This window comes from Callorhinchus milii, unplaced genomic scaffold, assembly GCF_018977255.1.
Source record: "Callorhinchus milii isolate IMCB2004 unplaced genomic scaffold, IMCB_Cmil_1.0 Scaffold2, whole genome shotgun sequence".
Taxonomy (NCBI): Eukaryota; Metazoa; Chordata; class Chondrichthyes; order Chimaeriformes; family Callorhinchidae; genus Callorhinchus; species Callorhinchus milii.
This window is the reverse complement of record NW_024704743.1, coordinates 67,297,226-67,321,948: the sequence shown is the minus strand read 5'-3', so window position 1 is coordinate 67,321,948 and position 24,723 is coordinate 67,297,226. Positions and strand designations below refer to the sequence as shown.

At 40.2% G+C, this 24,723-nt stretch overlaps 1 protein-coding gene across 2 annotated transcripts in view; it reads left to right on the top strand.

Annotated features, from left to right (window-relative positions):
* The window catches only part of LOC103187001 (contactin associated protein 2), an 855,622-nt gene that overhangs the window by 725,209 nt on the left and 105,690 nt on the right, over window positions 1-24,723 (top strand). For both annotated transcript variants that reach the window (XM_042331730.1, XM_042331729.1), the window contains one exon: window positions 2,855-3,025. In XM_042331730.1, coding sequence (XP_042187664.1) covers window positions 2,855-3,025 — 171 coding nt within the window. The remainder of the gene's footprint in view (window positions 1-2,854; window positions 3,026-24,723) is intronic.

Here is a 24,723-nt window from a genome sequence, read left to right as displayed (position 1 = left end):
TTTTTTTCTTGAGGGATTATTATTAGGTGTGTGGAGTAAGGAAACTTGCCCAAGGTTTCGCCCTGCTTGGAATCGAACCCAGGTCTTTCACTTGGAGGCCAGTGCTCTAACTACTGAGCTACAGGACACCACCATATAAAGTGCAACGAGCAGGGAATTGGGATTGAGGGGAGCAATTAAAAGCAGTCATTGGTCAGCAATCCTGTATCATGACATTACCGACTGCGTGGCCTGTGACATCACTGTACACGCGTGCACAAAGCTGGCCTTCACCCTTGAAGTTGTTCCTGCCTGAGGTTGTTACTACGAGGCCTTTGGTGTATGTTTTTTTCACAAAACAACTTAATTTGAATGTGTCAAGATTAAGGTTTAATTTATACCAGCCTTTGTAAAACTGAAATGTTATTTTAATGTCAGTTGGATTCAAAACCACTTCCCCCTTCAAGTTCATAATGGCCATTACTACATTAATAGCATCCACTTTACTGAAATGACAAGTTAATAATTCTCATCTTTATCTCCCATGTTTCAAGTGCCAAGCTTTTGTTCACTAAAAGGCCAATTCAATTTTCTTTCTGACAAAATATACTTTATTTGTCTTGCATTAGCCAGTGTGGGTCTGATTGATAACATAGTGCGTTGGTGTTATGGGCTTTCACCAATTTCCCCCAGATTATTTCTTTTTATGGCTCCTTGTTATTGAATGGGACTTTGAGTCAAGACTAACACGCCAATAAACAGTGAGCAGGAGCGCTGCATTGTCAGAGATGCCATTCTTTGAATGAAACATTAAACCAAGGTCCTGTTTGCTGGTTCAGTTGGACGTTCGCAATTCCAAGACACTATTCAAAAGGATGACATGATAAGGTGCTATGTCAAATGCAAGGATTGTTGTTATCATTTCAATGTCAGATTGAATTGATCCAAAATTTATAAGGAAACAATAATAATTCTAGTCATTAAATTCATGATTATATAAGTACAAATAGAAGGAATATCCCAAGTTGTCAGTAAACTTGACCGCCTTGCTCAGACAGCAGCACTTTTGCCTCAATCAAATAGGTGTCAGTCAAAATCCCACTTTGGGACTTTTGAACACATAGTCTTGTCTGACATTCCAATACAGTGCTGGGGAATGCTGTATTGTTGAAGTGCTGTCCATTCATTGCATGTCCTGTCCACTTGTTGAGATGGACATGGATGATCCCATGGTACTTTGGAAAAAGAGAAAACGGTTTACTGTGTAGTGGCCAACCAACCCCTTGATAAAATTGGTCACTCATTTTATGTTTGTGGGACATTTCTGTGTGCAAATTAGCTGCCACGTTTACCTAGAAAATACACAGTCACTACACTTTACAGTAAATCCTGTGAAGCACCTTAGAAGTCCTCCCTGTGTGAAAAGTGCCATATCAAACACAAGGATTATTATACTAATCATCTGTGGTGTACAAAGGTGAGATGATTCATAGAACTCCCCAGAAGTGTGTTCATGATCTCTGCCAAGCGGTGAGAGTTGCAAATAAGACATTTGAAAGCAGAGGTGAGCAAAGCTGTACTTGTTTTAGTGGGAATTAAAGAGACCACACAGCATACCTCCTACTTGGCACAACTCCTAACTGAGCAAATTTGAGTAGGTAATACAAAAGGTATAAAAATCATGTAATTTTGTTTCAAACATCAGCTTTTAACATTAGTGTTATTGCTGTTTTGACAACTATTTTCTTTTATGTTTTGTAGAGTGTTACAATTCAGAGTAAAATTGCAACAAGCATGCTCTTTCCTGCTTTTGCATTGGAAGGTCGGTGTGAAATATTTGTAAAACCATCCATACAGTAGTTATATAGAATTGCACAGCATACTCTATCCATCAGCCAAACTAGTCTGTATGTATACACATGAGCCCCCACCCTTCCTCTTCCCCTAACGTATACTGTTCTATGAATGTACTTTCATGGGTCCCAGTTCATTAAAAAAACGTCAAGGAAGCCTGTCTCCCAAGATTGACCCAGTTAGTCCTGACCGCACACAGATACAGAAATTGACCTAGAGGATACCTCAGTGTGCACAGATAACTTTGCTTTGGTTCAATTATGAACGGCATTTTAACAGGATTGAGAAAGTTAAGCGTTAAATCTAGATATGCCAGGCATTTAAATAATTAATTTAATTGTAACAGATATCCTGCCTAATGCGATACAATAGATATCTAGTGAGCTTGTATTCCCTCTGCTCTTTCCACAATCCAGGTGATGATTACCACGGTTTTCAGAGCTGAAGAGCTTGCAATAATTTGACTTGTAGTCTCCATGCCTTCTCCCCAGCCAGGTTTATTGAAACGGTCACAAAGCTTCCCTTGAAATCCAAAGCTTTTCCAATGTTGCAGCTCCACGTAAATGATGAATTTAAATCACGCTTTTCCTTGATTCTGCACAAATCCTGATGTGCTAATGGCATAATAACAGCTCGACTCATCACTTGTTAATGCTTAAATGAACTGGAATCGTGTCTGTGACTAAGCCACCTGCCAAAGGGCTTACCTATAACCAAAGCCTTGAAATATTCAGTCATGAACTAAGCCCGGTATCTAACAAATAAGTCACTGCTTGTTTCCTGTAAGTGACAGCTCTCCTCATTGAGGGCTGTGTGCCTCCCCAGCTCTTGTTAGAGATTAATGACTAAGTGCTAGGTTAATTTTTCCTGTTTCTTTTTGTATGATAACTGATGAGATTTCAGAAAGCTTTGACATTTTATCAGTGCACCAGCTGTTCTATTACTGTGCTTATTATTCACGGCAACAGGAACCAACTTGTCGAATCAGCCAGCTGTGATTTGTCTCTTCTCTCTCCCTCAGGAAACTACTGGAATGCTGCTTCATTCAACACACCATCCTCCTACCTGCACTTCTCAACTTTCCATGGAGAAACTAGTGCTGACATCTCCTTTTACTTCAAAACCTCAGCTCCTTACGGTGTCTTCCTCGAAAACCTGGGCAACACAGATTTTATAAGACTTGAGCTGAAATGTAAGTTTTTCTACCAAAGGAGAGTTCTTTTTGTGATGCACGTTGGATTGAAATGTTTATTCATTTTTTAATAAGTAGATGCTGCAAAAATCAGATGCCATCATTCATATGGCGGAATGTGGAGACATTTGCCACGCCCAACATCCCATTCCTTGTGGCGATTACCACACAGAACGCCGCTGCTGAATTCCGCAAACTTGATCCTTATAATCATTGGGGTAAATGGACAAGGCAAATTGTCACAGTTTGCCTCTCCTCTCCCCACAGCTGCCATCATTCCTTCATGAAGCTAATTTCTTCACACACACAGACATATAATCAACAAATCATTATTAAAGGAAATAACTAGAGGAAATTCACTTTAGTTATTCAGCTTCCTGATCCATGCTATTGAAATGCTGCGTTTAGACCCCAAAATAGTTTTAGATCAGCAATGCCCTCAAACTTATACCATCGTGCTTAGGCCATAGAGGGTGTGGCGTGGTAGCATTTTAAGATATAAAAACAGTGTACGGATAGTTTTTCAAAACCAAATCACAAGGTCCTCAAGGTATGTATCAAAGCATCTGGAAGGAGGACAGCAAAGAGAGATACAGAGGGCTAGGGTGTTTTTTGGTCATCCAGGTGTCTGATTCATACAGAAACCCATAACAGAATTCATGGTTTTCCCCCTTCTTCTCCCCACTCCTGGAGCTAAGCGTTCCAAGACACTGCCCCGTGTGAAGAGCGCTATATAAATGCAGGTTGTTGTTGATTTCTGGAGATCCTCATGAAAAAAAANGGTTGGTGAGGATCAGGGGCCAGAGTTGTGTGATGTTTAGTCTCAAACCGGACTTTAAGGATGGATTTTAAGGACAGTTTTTTTAAATCACATTTACTGTCCATGTGACAATTACCACATTACATCTTGCAATGTCCCTCTTCTATGATACCAGAAGCAGTAACCTTTTGGGTGCCTGACAGAAATTGCTCAATTAGTCAAATGATCTCCCGTACCTTTCTGGTCATTTATCATGTTGTCCCTTATATATATATATCTTTTTTACTCAGATCAGGAGCAAGAAGGACTGAATATTATCACAGAATTTAATTGTACATCCATCTGTGAATCTAGAAAACAAATGATTGCTTCCACATTGACAGCACACAGCAGCACCGGGGACTTGAGAAACCTCCAGAAAGGAATTTAAATCTGTTGACTTTCCATGCTTCAATTTATTGACTAAATACTATTCATCAAAGAGCAATTTACCCACTTGGTTTCTTCTCTCAAAATATTTATCAAGAAAAACGGTTCTTTGAAGCGTTCTCAGGGTTAATATGCGAAACTGTAGGGTTAGAATTTTTCAGCATGACTGAAAATTAAATGAGAACTAACTCATGTATCAAGCACTACTTTCATTTTAAATGGCTACTTTACATTTCTGATGATCATTTTAATCCTGACAGCATGAAATTTTTTAGTCTTTGAAAGAATCTCACATTTGAGATGAATGCATTTGAATTTCAGACCATAGGAGTGAGTTTAATGTTAAGAATAAGAGGTTAAATATAATTATCCTAGGTCTTACAGGAATGTGTCATTCTCTTCTCCCAAAAGGAGAAATATATCTAAGTACATATGGAACATTAACCTCAATCCTTCCTGACCTTGAGAAAATGATGACATAAGTAAATGAACCCTAACACTGCTACAGTTTGATAAATGTGTCTATGAATGACCCTGCTGTCCTCAACACTTTGTTTCCTTACCTGAGTAATGAAAGCCTTGTTGTGGCCCACAGAAGGGACTCTGCAAGCCAAAGGCAACAACCTCAGGGGCAGTGATGTGATAATCCCTCATGAAAAACAATGTTGAATGTACCTTCTGTTTTAGGAGAAGGTTGAGGAACCAGGTATCGCTGTGTTGTCACTCCCATCACAATCCTACACTGAGGGAATTATTGTTAATGACAACTTTTTCACTAGGTTTTGTTCCCTTTTAAAAAGAAGAGTCACAGGTTAGACTACCACTGATTTGCAAAACAGAAAGAATTTGCATTTTTTCATAGCATGTGAAGCGATTCTCAAGTAATTAGTCAAATGCAGGGGGTCTGATTCTGTAGGCAAATGCAGCATCCAATTTGCACCAGCAAAATCCCACAAACAGCTATGTTGAATGAACAATTCATCTGGAGGATTGTTGACCAGCTTAGCGGGAGAAGGACTCTTCTCTTTTTGAAATAGTGTAATTTTGATCTTTGCAGTTAGATGGTATCTCGGCACATCCAACAGTGTAGTCTATCAGCACTGTGAGACACGATCCTGCATAAAGAACAGTAGTAATAATACTAATAATCCTTACATTTGATATAACGCCTCATCACATCTTCGAGACGTCTCAAAGCGCTTCACAGAATATACTGTAAAGTGAATTGACTGTGTATTTGTGGGCGAAACGCAGCAGCCAATTGAGCACAGCAGTGTTCCACAAACAGTCGTGGATTGATTGACCAAATTTATTTAAAGGAATTATTATCCCCGGAAAAGCAGTCCGCCAATCGACTAACAACCAGGTTCCTACTTACTGCTAGGTAAACAGAGGCGTGTGGAGTAAAGAAACTTGCTCGAACCCAGGTCTCTCACTTGCAAAGGGAGTGCTCTAACCACTGAGCTACATCACGCAATGTATATAAACACAATCTTTTGTTTGAACTCAAGCCATAATGTGGGGTTTGAACCCACAGCCTTCCGATCCACTGTTGCCAACTGAGCAAAGCTGACACTAAACTGAGGTACATACATCAGTTATTGTGGAAAATGCAAAGACAGATGTTAAGGGTGTTATTCTGCACCCCATTTGATAGATTTACCAATCTTTGGCAGTGAGTGAATATTATTCTTCGCTTGTTGGTAAATGTACTGACTTGATACGGCAAAGGTTTAATCATCTCCACTTAATATTAAATTGACTTACCATAGTTGACATGGTATTTGAACACACAATCTTCTGATGCAGAAATGAGAGAGTTACCATCTAAGTCAAGCCGACACTTGTGCTGTACAAGGTGTCAAGTATCAAATACCTCAATATGTTTCATAAATTTTTTAGCAATGGTTCTGTCTCATCAATGCTTACACCAAACCTTGCAACAGTGTAACGATCCCACATAGTGGACCCGCACTCTTCCATTTCCTACGTATTCTATTTCTGATGTCTCATGTGGTTTGACAGAACCTGATATCTTGTAAGAATTACCACTGAGACAGCACACAGCATCCTCATAAGAATGCTTCTTTTGCTCTCAGTTTACGTAAAGAATAATGGATCCCTGGAAGTGATTACAAGGCAGTAATCTTATCAGAGGGTCCAATGTGCTCATGAGACATGACAGAAAAGTTCAAGCAGTTTATAACTTCCATTTGAACCCCGAGATTGGATTATTACCTTGTGATCACTCCTGGGTATCTGTAACAATACATCATTTTATCAGGTAGTTTTATTCAATCTTCGTGATTTTAGTAGTGATGAGGGCTGTCAGTGCAGATATGCTTGAGATGCAATGAATCCCACAGTGCCTGACTCGAGAATGTGATGTTATTATTCCAACTTTGTTGAGAAACAATTTGCCCTTGGTATCCTAGAAATTCTATGGTTGATGTATGTTCTGAAAGGGTTAACAACAGTATTACTGTCACGTAACTAGTTTAACAATTTTAGGATTAAATTTGCCACCACACATCGGGGTATAAAACCCAGAATTCCTGCACGATTTATTAATAAGGTTACACAAATGGGGACCACTCTGGGTAACTATGTCATTCCAACCCACAGTAACTCTACTTCAGTGCAATCTACTTCCGATCTACATGTTAAGGAATCCTGTTAAAATCCTGCATTAGAACGGGATTGTGTTTACTGTGAGGCTAATGTTAAAAGATTTTTATTGTGCATTGTACAGCTTTATCTGTACTAATGTATATGTGTAACAAATTACAGGGTCTTGATTATTATTTAGGCATGATCCCTCCACAACATGTCACCTGATTTCTATTTGAATCAGGAGGTTTTAGTCCCAAAAGACCTTCGCAACTGTGTAGGATGATGAAAGGCTGAAATCTGTTTTTTGTTACAGTTTCACAACCCAGTCTATCCAAATTCATTACAGTTCCTTGGGACAAACAGCCCTCAGCATCCTGACTTCACCGCCCTTATTCACGTGTAAATTTAAATAGCTAGTGGCTGTCCACAGTCTATTTTACTGTAAGAACATACAGAACCAGAAGAGATCATTGTAGTCTCACTGTGAACTTCTCATGGTCAAGTGACTGGGGTTGCTGTCAAATCAAAAAAGCTCTCTCCTCCTCTAAGTACAATAGAGTCACAGGAACTCCTTTCTGTAATTTAGAAAAAGTAGGCTATTCAGCCTCTCAAGACTGTTACGCATTCTATTAGATCATGGCTGATCTCTACCTCAATTCCAATTACCCCCCCTTGCCCCATATCCTTAATACCCTGACTTAAAAAATATTTATCCACCTCTGTCTTGAAAACGTGAATGGATCCAGCATCCACAGCCTTTTGGGGAAGAAAGTTCCAGATTTCCTATACCCTTTGGGTGAAAAACTGCATCCTAATTTCACTCCTAAAAGGCTTAGCTCTAATTTTAAGATTATGCTCCCTTGTTCTGGATTCCCCACCAGAGGAAATAGTTTCCCTTTGAAATCCCTTTATTTTTTTGAAAACTTCAATCAGATCCCCCTCAACCTTTTAAACTCAAGGAAATACAGACCAATTTTATGCAACCTGTCCTCATAACTTAACCCTTTTAGCCATGGTATCATTCTGATGAATCTGTGTTGCACTCCCTCCAGAGACAATATGTCCTTCCTGAGGTGCAGTGCCCAAAACTGAAGGCAGAACAACAGATGGGGTCTGACCAAGGCTCTATATCGTTGAAGCATCATTTCCTTTCCTTTATATTCAACACCCCTTGAGATAAAGGCCAACTTCCCATTAACCTTTTGATAACTTTTTGTACCTGTGAGCTTGTTTTTAATGATTTGTGTATGTGGACACCCAAATCCCTTTGCTCCTCCACAGTTCTTAGTTTCTCACCATTTAGAAAATATTCTGTTTCGCTATTTTTGGATCCATAGTGGATAAATTCCCCACATTGAATTCCATCTTCCACAGTTTTGTCCACTTACTTAATCTGTCTAAATCCCTTTGTAATTTCTTACAAAGCGTTCTTACCTCTGAATCAGAAGGTTATGGGTTCAAGCTCCACCTCAGGATATTGAACTCATAGTCTAGGCTGACACTCTAATGCATTGCTGGGCATGACCTGCATTTTTGGAGGTGCCATCCTCCGGATGAGATGTTAAACCACAGCCCCACCTGCCTGTTCAGGTGGATGTTAAAGATCCCATGGCAATATGGAGGGAGCAAGGAGTTCCTCAAAGGGCATTATTTATCCTCCAAATAAAATGGGTCATTCACTTCATGCCTGTTTGTGGGATATTGCTGGGTGCAAATTGGCTGTTGTGTTCACCTACAAGTACACAGTCACTACACTTCACAGTAAAAACCTGTGAGGCGCTTTGAAACATCTCAACAAGGTGATAAGGCACTACATCAAATACAGGATTATTGTTATAGATGTCAATGAAATAGCCTGGTGTAAAAGCAGCCAGGACTGGCACAATATTAAAGAGAGGGTTCTTGACTATGGAGAAATCATTATTTTATAACTGTGTTATTTCCTCCATTAACTGAAAGTACTCCCTCTAGAATTTGGTGCTCCATGTTTCTAAATCAAATGAACGGCAACAGTTTTCACAGCAAGTCTACCTCAGTGATTGGTATCACTAGATTTATTTTATTACAAAATTCGTATTAAATTGTACGGTTTTATTCAGTCGCCCTTCAGAAATCCCACCGCCCTGTGGCAAAACACAGCAGCACACAATTTCCCATTTATCTGCTGTGTAGCCAACCTTATTCACTTAATATTTGATTGTTGCATTGTTGTTTTTGAAGGCAAAATTTTCAGCTGTTAGTAAATAAATCTCTCACAGGCTCAGCAGTAGCTACCGTAGAGGCGGACTGAAAAATGAGGCTTAGAAACCATTGTAACAATACGTTCTCGTGACTAGTTTATTTGTGAGTCGTAGTAAATAAACATCTGAATAGTTCAGATTTGTACTGTGATAGTGCAGGTTGGTTCATTCAATACTATAACAAGTGACTGAGGTTGTAGCTTTGGAGTGCTTGAACCAGGAATCAAGCAGAATCGAGTGGGTAATGTCGGAATCGAGCCAGCCCTCTATGGCAGTCTCGATAGTCTGGTTCCTGAGCCAGGCGGGTCTGCAGTATTCCAGGGCACTCCTGATGACAGCACAGTCAGCCTGGCTCATCCGCAGGACCTGGAAGGGCAGATCAGTCACTGGGAACAGGGTGTCATCCCATTCAGCGCTTGTTAAGCCTTCAAGCCAAAGCCCTAATGGGTAGGGTGGTCCGAGCTAGACAAGCAGTGGGAAAGCTTGCCAGTCAGCAATATCAATGGTAATTCATGCAGTTTTAGCTGGTTAGCTGGAGTCTCGTAAATTAGACCAATGTATCAAGTTTAATTTGTTTTACTAAAGATTAGCTGGAATTATTTGGGTTAATTAGATACCCCCATATCTCATATAAATATTCAACACCGGAAAACTTTCAAATAATGTTTACACAATTAAAATGAATAGACTTATTAATAACATCAATTTACATTGATATGTTTACATGGGTGAAACAGGAACAAATGTAACTCTTAAACTGCTACAAATTTAAGTAGTTGTAGTTGCATAGGGATGGACAAGACCAGGAAGAATTGTGGTCTTTCTGACCAGTCACAAACTTTATAAAAAAAACTAAATTCTAAACCCTCATGAATTGGCTGATGACATCTGCCTCTACAGACTCTCTGGGTGGTCATTAAATATATTCACCACTTTCGGAGTCAAATAATTATATCAAAACTATCTATTCACCTTCCCTCTTCTGAGCTTCAGGCCAATAACCCCTTGTTTTAGATTTTTATGGATATGTTAAACACATTATTACAATTCAATTTATCTGTACTCTTTAGTATCTTGAATACTTTAACAAGATCTCTCCTGAGCTTTCTCTTCTCCAGTTGGTTTGAATACTTTCAGGTGTGGACTCCAATCTGTTCAAGAGTCTAAGCAAAACCTTCACACTAAACAGTTTAGTGTTTTATAAGTACCCCTTATAGCAAGTTTACAATGAAGATTAGCTGCATCAATTCAAGCCTCTAATTTATCAGTATTGTGATCCTTAACAAGGCAACTCCAGACCATTTACATGTTTGTAAATCACTCTTTAAACATGGTAATTAAGAACCACTTACCTACCCATAATTGACCTCTTAACCATTGTTGAATCGACAGTATTGCTGGCTCCTTGGAATCTCATTGTCTTCACTGATTTTTTTGTATTTCCTGCTTTACTCAGTACTGTACGCTATTATAAGAAAAGCCATCTGTTCAGAGAAAAAATGGTTTATAAACCGAAAAGTGTGAACAATGAATACAAACGAGACAGAGGAATGACAGAAGTATTTATTCTGCTCCTTGCAGTGCCTGTTGATCGTCTTATGCCAGTAAATTATAATGGGCTTCTGAGTTGAACTGAGATTTATCTGACTGCTGGATGGCAGCCTTTGGGAAATAAAACAAAAGGAATCTCCTTTGAATCTGACAACTGGCCAAAGTAGTGAGCAAAATGTGTTCCGTGCCCAGTTCAGAAAATAAAACAATCTTGTTTGACAAGCTTGTCCTGCTGACTCAAGAAAATATACAACTCACAATTTAAGTGAATGCTTTGTCAAAAGCTATGCTCAAAATGTACCCTTTTGACCGTGTTCACCTTTCCTCTCACCACCACCTTCTCAGCTCCCAGTCCGGGCTCGGGTACCCATCCCGCACTGTGAGCTTTGAATCCTCCAACGTGGAAGGTACTATATAATTTGCTATTGTATTGTAAATCAGAAGGTTATTCCAAAGATTTATAACTCACTATATATTGTCACTTGGTGAATTTGTGTGCAACTTTTCATTGGTGTTAGAATTGGTGGTAGAAATATCTACTCCCACACAAGCTTTGTACTTCATGTTCATGTTCTTAACCATCTCAACTGGGTGAATTTTAGTTCTAACATTTAACTGTTGTCCTTCCTGGTCATGCCAGAGTTCAGTGGTAAAATTGCTTATATTCAAAGAAAATGATCTGCAGACAAACAAGGCTAAATATTAAGTCAGGGAGCACCATCTGATATGTAGCAGCATCTGACCTGGTTGAACCAAAATGTGATGCCATCATTCAAAATATTCATGAGATCACAAGAGAAGTTCTAACAAACAGTTGCTTCGGCCCATTTGATCTCATCCTTCCAGAATAGTAGCCCTACCATCTTCCCATTACAGCAACAGCCTGTTTCTTGAATCAGTCCAGTGTCCTAGTCTTGGCCACCCTTCCTGGTACCTTTTTCCAGCTGTTGATTACCACTACCTAGCTATATTTAAATGCATATGTTGCTGTTCTTCATCCCATGATACACACTTTCTGTTTTGTTGGCCTATGTCAGTACCTCTTTGTTTATTAATGCTAAAGAGAAGCTATCTGAAAACATTGAGAATTAGCCTTTCTCGTTACCTCTGCTTCGGCTCTATTATGGTCTTGCTGACATGGATATCTGGGCTGCTGGGAATTCAGAGCATTCAACCCACCCAGTGTGCCAGCATCATTAAAAGAACATAAGAAATGCTGGACGAAAAAAGACCAAGGTCCATTTAGTTTGCCTTCCACCTTCCTGGTGGTCACATGCACATATGTCCCAAACTACCTATGTACTATATCCCAAAATGTTATTTCCTAAAAGAAAACTATCTAATCTGTGCTTGAAAGAATCAACACTTCTTACCTCAACCGTCTCCTTGGAGTCGATAATCTACAGATCAGATGGTAACACTGAATGATCCAGCCAAACAAAACCAATATTCTTTGATATCAGCCTCTCTGCCCCACCCTTTGGAACTCCATCGTACAATCCCTTCACCTTGCTCCCTCCCTTGCCTCCTTCAAGGCACGACTCAAGACCCTCCTTTTCGACCGTGCTTTCAGCCGCCCTCCTACTTCTTTGTCCTCCCTCATCCCAACCCTCCCCCACGCTCAGGTTCTTATCCCTGACTGTTCAGAGTCTTGGGATGTCCTCCAGACATGAAAGGTGCTTTACAAATGTAATTTTGTTGTTTTATCATGTATCCCATCATTATCATTGCGATCTCTGATAAAACGAACACAGTGCAAAATAAATTGATTTCATTCTCTCCCATTAAAAGATTAAAGCAGAAAGAAAGTATGGGGCAATACTTAATGTTCAAAATACTTTCATGAGCTATATTGGAAAACTGTGTCCCTGGATCTGCCCGCATTTCACCTAGGTCACTCTGGTTGTCCAGGTGTCAGTTTAGCTCAGTTGGTTGCACTTTTATTTGTGAGTCCAAAGTTTGTAGGATCAAGCCCCACATCAGCAGCTCATTGTCTAGACTGACACTCCTATTGCAGTGCTGGAGAGCTCTACGTTGTCAGAAATGCTGTTTTTCAAATGAGATGTTAAATTGAGATCCCTTCTACCTGTTCAGGTGGATGTTAAAGTTCCCATGGCACTATTCAATAGGAGAAAATAGTTCCTCCCAGTGTCCTGGCCAGCAATCCTCCATTAATTACTCACTTCATGGTTATTTGTGGGACATTGCTGTGTGCAAATAAGATGTGACATTTGTTCACAAATACACAGTCACTTCACTTCACAGTAAAATCCTGTGAAATATTTTCAAATATTTTGATGATCTTAATTCAGTTTACTTCAATAGGAGTTGCTAATCTAGAATCATGTAATCCTGGAAATAGATGTTAGTGACTGTGCATTACTGCATACTTGCCGGTTCCATGCTTTCCCAGAGTCATGCTGATTTATATCAACTTCAAGGCAGGTGGTGGGGGTAGGACGGCGGACAAAGGCACAAAGAGGAAGGTCTTTAAACAGGACTTGAAGGAGGCAAGAGAGGGGGTGAGGCAGCAGGATTGCGGGATAGAGTTCCAGAGTGTGGGGGCAGAGATGCTGAATGCCCAACCACCAATGGTGGGGCAGGAAGTGCGAGGGACCTGAAGCCGTTGTCCGCCGAGCAGAGGGAGTGGACAGGCTGATGTGGAGTAGGAGATCGGAGAGACTGGGGGAGGAAGACGTTGGAGGGTTTTGAAGGTGAGAATGATTCTCTGAGGGATGAGGAACCAGTGAAGCCGGGCAAGAACGGCAGCACTGCTCCAAGGTAATCTCAGAACACAGCAGTCTCGCGAGTTGTGACATATATAGGGCTCCCTGCAAGAGTTGCTTTTTACATCCCTAGATATTTTCATGGCAAGAGGCATCGGTTACTTTCCAGCACTATGTCTGTGCTGACCACTAGAGAGTGGACAAGAGATTGGCAGTGGTGGTGAACGACATCCATATGTAGTGTCCAGCATGAGTCAGCATTGAAAGTGAGCTTTCCTTGAAGCAGCTTCTTCTCTGAGCTTTTCTGTGTTCACAGTAGATTTAGAAGCCAAAAAAACAAATATCACACGCTTTAACAGCAGTACTCGAGCCACCTGGGATTTTCGACCTCACACTAAACCTCTCCATAATGTCTCACTGTCAGTGAGGTGTCCTGTATTTAACATCTTATCTTCTTTGCTGCTTCAGGTAAACATAATTAAGAGGACGGCACTGACGTGTATTGATACATTTATGTCGAGTTGTGATTTATGATAGGCTGTTATTTTCACTCTCTCAAATTAGGTGGAAATAAGATGGGAATAAGATGCATTTTCATGAAACCAATTTATTACTGCTTTATCTCAGGAAGCCTTTTCCCTCTAATTGCTCAGGTTCCAGATTTACAATTGTTAAAGTGAAATGACAGTCTTGTATACTTGAGTAATTCTAGTTAAGCATCAGCCTACTCAGTTGGTAGCACGTTCGCCTCTGAGTGAGAAGGTTGTGGATTCAAGCCCCATGTCAGGACCTTGAACTCATGTAGTGACTGACACTCCAATAAGTGTTAGGGTCTGCTACATTGTTGGAGGTGCTGTCATTCAGATGAGGCGTTAAAACAAGGTCCTGGCTGCCTGTTCAGGTGAATGTTAAAGATTCCAATCGCTACACTTTACAGTAAATCCTTTGAGAAGTTCTCTGACGTGAAAGGATTATTATTTACCGTTAGTTACATATTAAGATCGGAAATATGAAACTTTAAAATTCAAATTTAACATAGATTCAGAAAATTATTATTAATAAGGGATAGTTTTGCATAAAATGTTTTCAAAATTGTTCGATAAAGTAATGAGCAACAAGGGAAGGAGATGTGATCCATCTGCCTTATAGTTCTGAAAGGTGACTCTGGTACAGTTTCAACATCACCAAAGAATTCCCTGCATAATAAACAACACAACCTGAGTCAAAGAACTGGTAAAACATGAGGAAATGTAAGCAAACTATGATAAATTACTTTGGCAATACAAACATGATGGTTCTGACTTGTTAACTCTATCATGTATATATGGAATATATATTTGATGTGAGGACATTAGATGCATTTAAAAAGTAGCTTGATGCTGTGATGGGAGGACAGTAGGGTGGGTGTGCCAGAGGGATGAGATCAGATAGGCTGAAGGGTCTTTTTCATCCAAACTAATCTTGTGCTCTTGTGATATGTATAATGTATATACCATGCAAGTATTGAATTAATCAAACAAAGGCGTACCTTTGGGGAAGAAAATCATGATGGGAAGATATCTTCCTATGGTTTTGCTGGCAATGTCTGTAATGCTCTTTGCTTTGCACTGTACTGCAGGCATCCTATCTTCCATTCAAAGTGCAGCACACTCATTATGTGAGGAGCATTTCAATGAGGCCATGCTCCAATTTGCCTGCTTCAAAGGACGTTTTTTTGGTAATTCCAAGTTATTTTGATTTATTCCCTTTCATAAAGGCATTGATTATTGCGACCGGGTGGCAATGTCCTTCAAACAGCCATGGAGTGAATAACCAATTGTTGACCGGGACATCGGAAGAAAATCCTTTCTCCAACATTTGCCCCAAAATATAGATACGTAAAAGTTAAGCAAGCAGTGTCTTCAGGTGATAGGTTTAGCCTATTAAATATAAGGGGTTGACTACCCAGCTGTGACAGAAGAAAGCTATTTAAATTTCTGAAGTGTGATACACATTTCTGTTAATCTCAGGATGAGGAAATCAGCTGCTTTCATGATGTGTTATAGTTATAATTGGCTGGATTTGCTAAAGTTTGGTAAATATTGATATTAGTCATTGTTTGCCACATTGAAAAGGAATTTGACAATTGTTTAAAAAACAAAAATATAAAAGAAGAGGAGAGGAACTAAATGGTTAGCTTTCAGAGAGTTGGCAGAAACACGGTGAATGTATATTTTGTATTCTCTTATTAGTTGAATCGAAATTTAAATGAAAGAGATCAGACACACAAAAGTAACATTTAAATAATAATAGGCTCAACATCTTTCCGTGCTGTAAAATGATTTTCTCACTTGCTGTAAAGTAAAGCAACCCAGGTTAGCTCTGGGTGTCCAGGCTGCCCTGATTACCCATTATTGTTCTATTCTTTCCTCTGAAAGAAATCAGCGGTTGCGACGGGCAGCAAATATTTTGTTTGTGCTCGGCCTGGCTCCAGTTCAAACAGAACATGCACTTCGCAGTCATGCTGGGGAAAGCCCAAGCCAATAACAGTGTGGTTCCTTTATACTGGAACAACAGCTCTACAGTCACTCAGTGAACAGCAGCTCTTGATGGCAGCACCATCGAATCTCTTTTACATAATCGGTGCATTGAACTGTACAGTCAGTAGGCATGCCAGCTCACAGCACTTGAGAACAGCAGGAATTCTCGTACTGCGAGGCATTCTTGCAAGTGTGATATCAGTAAGAGTGGGACAGCTGTTCAAGATATGGTTGGTGTGCGTGATTGCTTGGTATCATTTCATCCTTTCTTCTGTAAATTGGGATCAAGATTTTAGAATCACAATTGACATCAGCATTTGTGATATCCTAAGCATAGGTGGCATTTAAGCATAAACAATGGATATATGGTAATGTGGGGTCAGCATTGTAATTCTCAGTTTGAAGTAGATGTCCATTGCAGTTAAACATACACATTTTCAGCATAGAAGACCATTGGGCTCCTCATGTCAGCACTACTGGTACCGTCCATTAATCAACCCACTTTTCCACACTTTCCCATATCTCTCAATACGTTTACTGCTCACAAGCGTATTCAGTTCCCCTTTGAATCATTCTTTTGATGCTGCCACATTAACTACTTGAGGTAACGAATAACACACTCTATCAATCCTCTAAGTATAGAAATTCCTTCTAATCTCTCCCTGCATTGTTTGCTAAAAATACTGATTTCTCTGCTTCTTGTCACCAACTCCTCAACTAAAGGAAATAGTTTTTGTGTATTTACATTGTTATTCCCCTTTAGAATCCTAAAGATATCTGTCATGTCCTCACAGGCTAATAATACTGCATTTCAATTCTGGGAGGGTGCTGCATTGTCAGAGGTGATGTCCTTCAGATGAGACATTTAATTGAGGTCCCATCTGCCTGTTCAGCTGGATTCCATAGCACTATTCGAAAAGAGAAGGGAGTTTCTCACGGTGTCCTGGCTAACAATCCCCAAAATAAGTCAATCTAAGTAGGTTACTCACTCCATGGTTGTTTGTGGGATATTGTTGTGTGCAACTGGCTCCTGTGTTTCAACGACAAAATATACAGTCAATTCAATTTACAGTATATTCTGTGAAGCTCTTTGAGATATCTCAAAGACATGATAAGGCGCTATATCAAATGCAAGCATTATACCTGACTAAGGATCACGGACCCGAAAAGTTGACTCGCTTTCCTTTCTCCATAGATGCTGCCTGACCTGCTGAGTGTTCCCAGCGAGTTCTGTTTTTGTTGCAAGGATTGTGTATATCATCAACTGACCCAGAGGCAAGAATATATCACCAGGGTTAGACTTGACAGCTAGCTAATACAACAACAACAACAACAAAATTACATTTATAGAGCGCCTTTCACATCGGGAGGACGTCCAAAAGGGCTGAACAGTCAGGTGTCAGGGCCCGAGCATGGGTAAGGGGTAGTGTAGGGGTGAGGGAAGGCAGGGAGGTGGAAGGCAGACCAAAGGTACGGTCGAAGAGAAGGGTCTTGAGACCGGTCTTGAAGGAGGCAAGGGAGGAAGCGAGGCGAAGGGACCGTGGGATGGAGTTCCAGAGTGTAGGGGCAGAGAGGCTGAAAGCCCAGCCACCAATGGTAGGGTGGGTCGAGAGGGAGACGTGGAGCAGGCCGGAGCCCGATGAACGGAGGGAGCGGGCAGGTTGGTAGGGAGTCAGCAGGTCAGAGAAGTAGATGGCCTTAAAGGTGAGGACGAGGATCTTGAACTCGATCCTCTGGAGGATGGGGAGCCAATGGAGTCGGGCGAGGGTGGGAGTGATGGTGTCATGGAGCCTGGTGCGTGAGAGTACACGAGCTGCAGAGTTTTGGATGATCTGCAGCTTGTGAAGGGAAGAGTTGTAATAGAGTCCCAATTACATTTTACGTATGCTTCCATCAGGCAAAGATCATGTCAAGTATGTAAACCCATATATCACTTACACTCCCAACACTTTTTTCTTTCATCTTCTTTCTTCCTTGTATCACTGGCAATCATGGTTTTTGGGAACCTCTTTTTGAACACCAACTTCCTTCACCACCCAGTTCCTTTGCCATCATGATTAATAAGGATTCCACAATAATACAAAGCAACCTCATAATCCAGGACCATTAATTGAGAGGAGAAAAATAAGAATACAGAACAATCCCATTATAACTTGGTACAAGGCCCGACTTGGTGTAACCACTGACATAACTTCCATTTCACATACGCTAAGCAGAGAGAAAGTGACATCAGTGATTTTTGTGCGCATCGTTTGCAAGTAGCTGGAAATTATATCAGCGGCAACCCGACCACTTGCAACTCAGCCATTTTTAATGTGGGAGGTGATTGGTAAGCACCGGAAGCCAGGCGTACAATTCATGCAGTCCACAGGAGACATGTGCTCTATAAGCAAGGCAGCATTATAGCAAAGGGCTCAATAATGGGATAATTTGCGTTCAACAAAAATGCCATTAACTTGTAGCATGTATGGAAATATGTAGCAATACGAGTGTAGCAGGTTTCTGTCTTTAGCATTGCATAACATTTGCTAATCTGCAGCTGCATCCAAAGTAAGAGTGAATTTGCATTGGCCCAACCAACACTAATAGAATTAATTTGAGCAATTGATTCAATTTGATAGGATTTAAGCAGACAATTGGTAGCTAATTAGCTTTTACCTTTCCAAGTCTTGTTTTCTTTAATTAATTACAATAAGTTCACTCTCCCAATTAGCATCAGGTCTCAGATAATTTTGTCAACCACACACCTGCCCTCCCTCCCCCAATGACATATAAGGGTAGGCATATGTCAACCACTGTCACCATCAGACCAAAACAACACTGTTAATGACAGCAGTACTTTGAAAGTTACTTCTTTGTTCAAAAAGTTGAGGGAAGATGTTTCCACTGCTGCTAGCTTTCCATAAGAGATGTAATGTTCACAATGTCCAATTCTTTCTGTCAAATGAAGTCATTGAACTGTGAAGGCAGTTCTAACTCAAATAGATCTGACAGCTGCCATGCGCAGGGGGTTTATTTGAGATAGTTTATTTTCTTGGTCATCTTGAGGATGTAGTTTGCATTATTAAGGCTGGGAAGGAGTATTTCTCCTTATTCAGGCCAAAAAGGCTGTGATGCACACCATAGCTTATTCAATGCTTCCTCGAGCCATTCCTGCTGCTTCCCTACCACTGACAGAAGCCGCTCATAAAGAATGCAAATTAGATTTCTTGGCTTTATGTCCAGAGTAATGCTAAAGTTTATTTCCTAATTTAGTTGCTAAGTATAGACACATTAAAGAGGAAGTGAGATGTACACATGAGAGAGAAAGGAATAGAAGGGTATGGGAAGGAGCTTAGGTGGGGTAGAAACCCGTGTGAGTATAAACAGCAGCACAAACTAGTTGAGCCTGTTTCCATGCTATACAATCTGTCTAACCTATGTAACTCTAAATTGTTAGATGACCTTGCTTAGACTCTATTTGAATTCTGTATAGAGTTCTGGTTGCCCCATTCCAGAAAAGATAATATAACATGAGAGAGATCATAGATTAGATTAACAAGAATGTTATCAGGGATGATTGGATACAATTATCAAGAAAGAATAACAGATTGCAGGCTTTATCTCTACAGTTGAGACAACCCAGTTGTTAGTTGATTGGTGGATTGCTTTTCCGGGAGTAATAACTCCTTCAAAAAATAATAATAATAAATTGGTCACTTCAATCCACGACTGTTTGTGGGACACTGCTGTACGCAATTGGCTGCTCGTTTCACCCACAAATATACAGTCAATTCACTTTACAGTATATTCTGTGAAGAGCTTTGAGACGTCTAGAAGACATGATAAGGCGCTATATCAAATGCAAGGATTATTTTTATTAAATATTATAGTAGGCCCAAGAGATCAGCTTTGATTTGTTGCATTTGTGCAGCTAGCTTTAGGCACTTTGATTAATCCTCCATGGACTATCTTAAATTACTATTAGACAGCAGAGTCCAATATACACTAATCACAGGAAGGGGCAAAATGAATAAAATCCCATCATCATAATCCCTAATAAAATAAAAAAAAGTCAATATTATCCATCTAAATTCCAGAGGAATAAAAATCAAAACTAGGCACATCTATTTATGTTTCATCATTTTAAACAATCTGATGAATGAATTGTTGGATATTTCAATGAACGGTGAATTATTGGAATTTAAAAGTAGTTATGTATAACGCATACTCATTCTTCATAGTAAATTTACACAATTGGAAAGTAATGGGATTTTAGTGGTGACATTTGTCATCTTACTGCATTATGAATTGACAAGGATATGGTTTAATTTCATCAGAGGCACATTTTTGAATTACAGGCTTGTAAAGAAATCGCAAATATTTTCAAAATATGTAAAGCAGGAAGTGAAAATTACACAATACATTTGTATCATTTGCATCTTTTGTAATGAAATAAACAAGTATTAATGGGAATTAATTTGCAAAGTTTCTTAGCAGAATTCATTAAAAAGAAGCTTGGGACGCTTTTAAGATCTGATAGAGTAAGGAAATCTGCCCTAAAAAAAACTGTTTCTGGAGTCGTGTAAATTGGACTCCTTCCATGACCAGAAGTGAAATCCTTTAGCTCAGTGGTTAGAGCGCTCACCTCACAAGCAAGAGACCTGGGTTCAATTCCGAGCAGGGCAAAACATTAGGCATGTTTCCTTACTTCACACACCTCTGTTTACCTAGCAGTAAGTAGGAACCCGGTTGTTAGTCAATTGATGGATCGCTTTTCCAGAAATAATAATTACTTCAAAAAAATAAAATGTTCACTCAATCCACCACTGTTTGTGGGACACTGCTGTGTGCAATTGGCTGCTGCGTTTCGCCCACAAAATATACAGTCAATTCACTTTACAGTATATTCTGTGAAGCGCTTTGAGACACTATATCAAATGCAAGGATTATTATTAGTATTATTATTAATGTACACAGCACCTGTCAAAAGGTGACCTATCTCTGACATGTACACATACTGTTGTATTGGAATCCAGGTTCATGATCTATGGTTTGCTGTCTACCCGGATTTGGTATGGAGAGAGGATTCTTCATTAGTTCCTTTCTAAAGGATTCCTGTTAAGAAATTAGACCTCAGTAAATAATAATCATGATCTTTGCCAATTTACCGCTGATGTCACTTTGTACACAGTGCACGCTGTTCACGTGGATTCCTGTAGCTCAGTGGTTAGAGCACTGGCCTTGCAAGCGAGAGACCTGGTTTCGATTCCCAGCAGGGCGAAACTTTGGGCAAGTTTTTTTACTCCACAGGCCTAATAATAATTCCTCAAGAAAACGTAATAATAAAATTGGTCTTCAACTCATGACTATTTGTAGGACACTGCTGTGCGCAATTGGCTGCCGAGTTTTGCCCACAAATATATAGTCAATTCACTTTACAGTATATTCTGTGAAGCGCTTTGAGGCGTCTCGAAGATGCGTTAAGATGTTATATCAAATGCAAGGATTATTATTCGTATTATTATGAAGTGCTGCATGTTCATTTGTCCTCTGATCATTTTATATTCTTCTTCTTTCTTAACCCCACCCCCCGCCCCCGTGCAGCCATTCTACAATATACATCAGACCACATTTCCCCCGTGAAGTATAGAACATGTGCATACAATAAGATGGATATAACTTAGGTAATTTATCAAATGCAAGGATTATTATTATATATTATCATGTGCTATACACAGGAAGTGTTGCTAATGTCAATTGCTTCATGATGTGTATGCATGCTATAAACAGTACGTGACAATGACGTCCCTTTTTTAACACTGCATGTGAATACTATAGTCAGGAAGTGTCACTGATTTAACTTCCTTCATGAAGTGATGTCAGCAGCATTTGCTACACACAGCGCTTATGTGGAATGGCAGCAGCAACCTGCTGGATTCTGCTGGAATTCCTGAGTCTATATCTAGTCAGAGAGATAGGGCCAGGTGCAAGATAGTGTAGTTCCAGCATGATGGACTGAATGGTTTCCTTTGGTCCTTCAATTTCTATGATCCTTTACGTGCACGTGTATCTCAGGCTCAGCTCCTGCCAGGCTCCATTGGCTCCCCATCATCGAACGGATTGACTTCAAGATCCTCACACTCGTGTTCCAATCCATTCACTCCCTGGCACCTCCCTACCTCTCCGACCTCCTCACTCCCCAATACACCACCCAGCGACTCTGCTCAACTGGCACTGGCCTCCTGCTCGTCCCTCGCACCCTCTGCTCCACAATTGGAGGTCGCACTTTCAGCCACTGCGCTCTAAAATTGTGGAACACTCTCCCTCAATCCCTTTGCCTTGCCCCCACTCTTCCCTTTTTCAAGTCCAGTCTGAAAACCAGTGCATGCGAGCTATATATTGCAGAGTAGCTTGTTACAACGTGTGATATTTCATGTTCTTCACGTCATGAGTTAGATCCTCAGAAAATCTATTTTAACCAAAGCTCAAATTACACTTGGCAACTTTGACACATGCCAAAATTAGAAGTTTGCAATATATATTTAACTATGTTTACAGTCCTTATAATGATATAAACAATAAACTTACTTTAGAGCCTTAACACCGTTGACACTCCAGCACAGAAATAATGTTCCTGCCACAGCAATGCCTGTAGGACTCTAATAATTAGATTGCTGATGTACTTTATCTAGGTTAATGCGACAGATGAAGTTATGAGAAGTTCTTTTTGCTTTCTATGCATTGATAACATCAAGGAACTGGCTTTATCAGGTTTGATTTAGTCTGTTCTCTTGTGTGTTGTCCTGTAAGTAAGGATAGCACAAGATTATTAACATGAGTGTACATTTAATTACCTGTGTAGAATACAACAACAACAAAATAACATTTGTATAGCGCCTTTCACGTCAGGAGAACGTCCCAAAGCTTTGGACAGTCCGAGTTGCAGACCCGAGTTGTGGGTCAGGATTGGGGAGGGTGGAGGGGGGGAAGCAAGGTGATCAAATTCACGGTCGAAAAGGCAGGTCTTGAGATGGGTCTTGAAGGAGGCAAGGGAGAGGGAGAGACTACAGGATGGAGTTCCAGGGGGTGGGGCAGAGTGGCAGAAGGTCCGCCGACCAATAGTGGGTTGAGTGAGGCAGGGGACGTGAAACAGGCTGGACCCTGCTGAGCAGAGGGAGCGAGCAGGATGGTAGGGGGTTAGGAGGTCACAGAGGTACAGCCTGGTGCGGGAAAGGACATGGGCTGCAGAGATGTGGATGATCTGCAGCCTATGGAGGGAAGATTTGGGGAGGCCGACAAGCAACAAATTTGTATAGTCAAGCCTTGATGTAATGAAAGCATATATGAGGGTTTCAACAGCCTGTGGTGTGAGACAGTGGCTGAGCCGGGCGATGTTGCCAAGGTGGGGGAAGGCAGAGCTGGTCATGGCATAGATGTGTGGTAGAAAGGATAGTTGTGGGTCAAACAAGACGCCAAACTTCCTGACTGGCTTAGTAAGGTGGAGTGTACATCCATGGATGGAGATGCAATAACATTTAAAGAGCTCCCATAGCCTCTCCAGACAAACAAAATACGATTTAGTTTTACTTTAATGGATTACATACCATTGGTAGCATTACTGAAAAAGAGTATCGTCTCTTCCACTAATTCATATTGTAGTTAGTTTGCCCTTCAGTTGGTCTGAAATAGCAATTTAGTTCAATTGGTAGAATTCTCGCCTGTGCGGGAAGATTATGGGTTCAAGCTTTGGAATTTTGAGCTCATAGTCTGGTCAGTACCAGTGGATCACTGTATTGACTGAGGTGTTAAACCAAGGTCGTGTCTGCCTGTTCAGGTGGGTGATAACAATCCTATGGCACTATTCAAAAAGTGAAAGGAGTTTCTCATGAGCAACAACTCTCAAGATCATTTGTTCATTTAGCTGATGGCTGTGCAGTTTTGAGCGAGACTACTAAGTGCTACAATTACTGCCACATTTGTAGACAAATACATCACTCCGTAAAGCGCTCCGAAACACCGTCCGGAGTGAAGGGCACTATATAAATGCAAGTTGTTGTTGTCACTGCATTTGACAGTAATTACCTGTGAAGTGGTGGAGACATTTCGACAAGATAGGCATTATATCCAATGCAACGATTATTATTCAATGAAGACTATGTTTTGAAGTGGTGAAGTGTTTGATTAAATGTAGCAACATCTCAGCCACAGACCTCATTGTGGTATGGCACTAGATCAATGCGTCTTCTTTTACTGCAGCTTAACACACTGTGCAGTGTTATCTAACAAAACACATCATTTTGAAACAGTTGTACTTTAGATCACCTTGTTAATTTGGAGCAAGTATTCAGGAAATGTAAAGAGTGGTACAGATGTTCCAGAAATTACATTTAACAATATGGATAATCTGAGGGAAAAACCAACACCTAAGCACTCCAAGGAATTAATAAATCATTTAACCCCATTCTCCAATAAAGGACTCAGCGCTTGGAATATCTAGCATCTGAATTATTGGGCTTTCAGGCTTCAGATAAACTGTCAACCTTTGAAAACTTTGTATTTCTTCAACTTTAAACATCTTGATACTAAACAACAATAAACTGGACAAGTATCACCCATTAGTGAGCAGAGAATCTTCTTTTTCTCAATCTTTTTAAAGCTATAACTCAGTACTTCTGAGAAGTGTGGTGCATCATTCAAACCAGTTTTGGATTCCTCTGAGAAACAACATCAGATCTATTCCAATGATCACGTTCAATAGTGAAATCAGATAATTAAATAGATTTCCAAAATCAGAACCCAGCTGTAAGAAGACAGAAGCTCAGAAACTTCATTAAAATGTTAACCTAAGTTATGACCTTAAGTCCCAACAAGAGCCAGG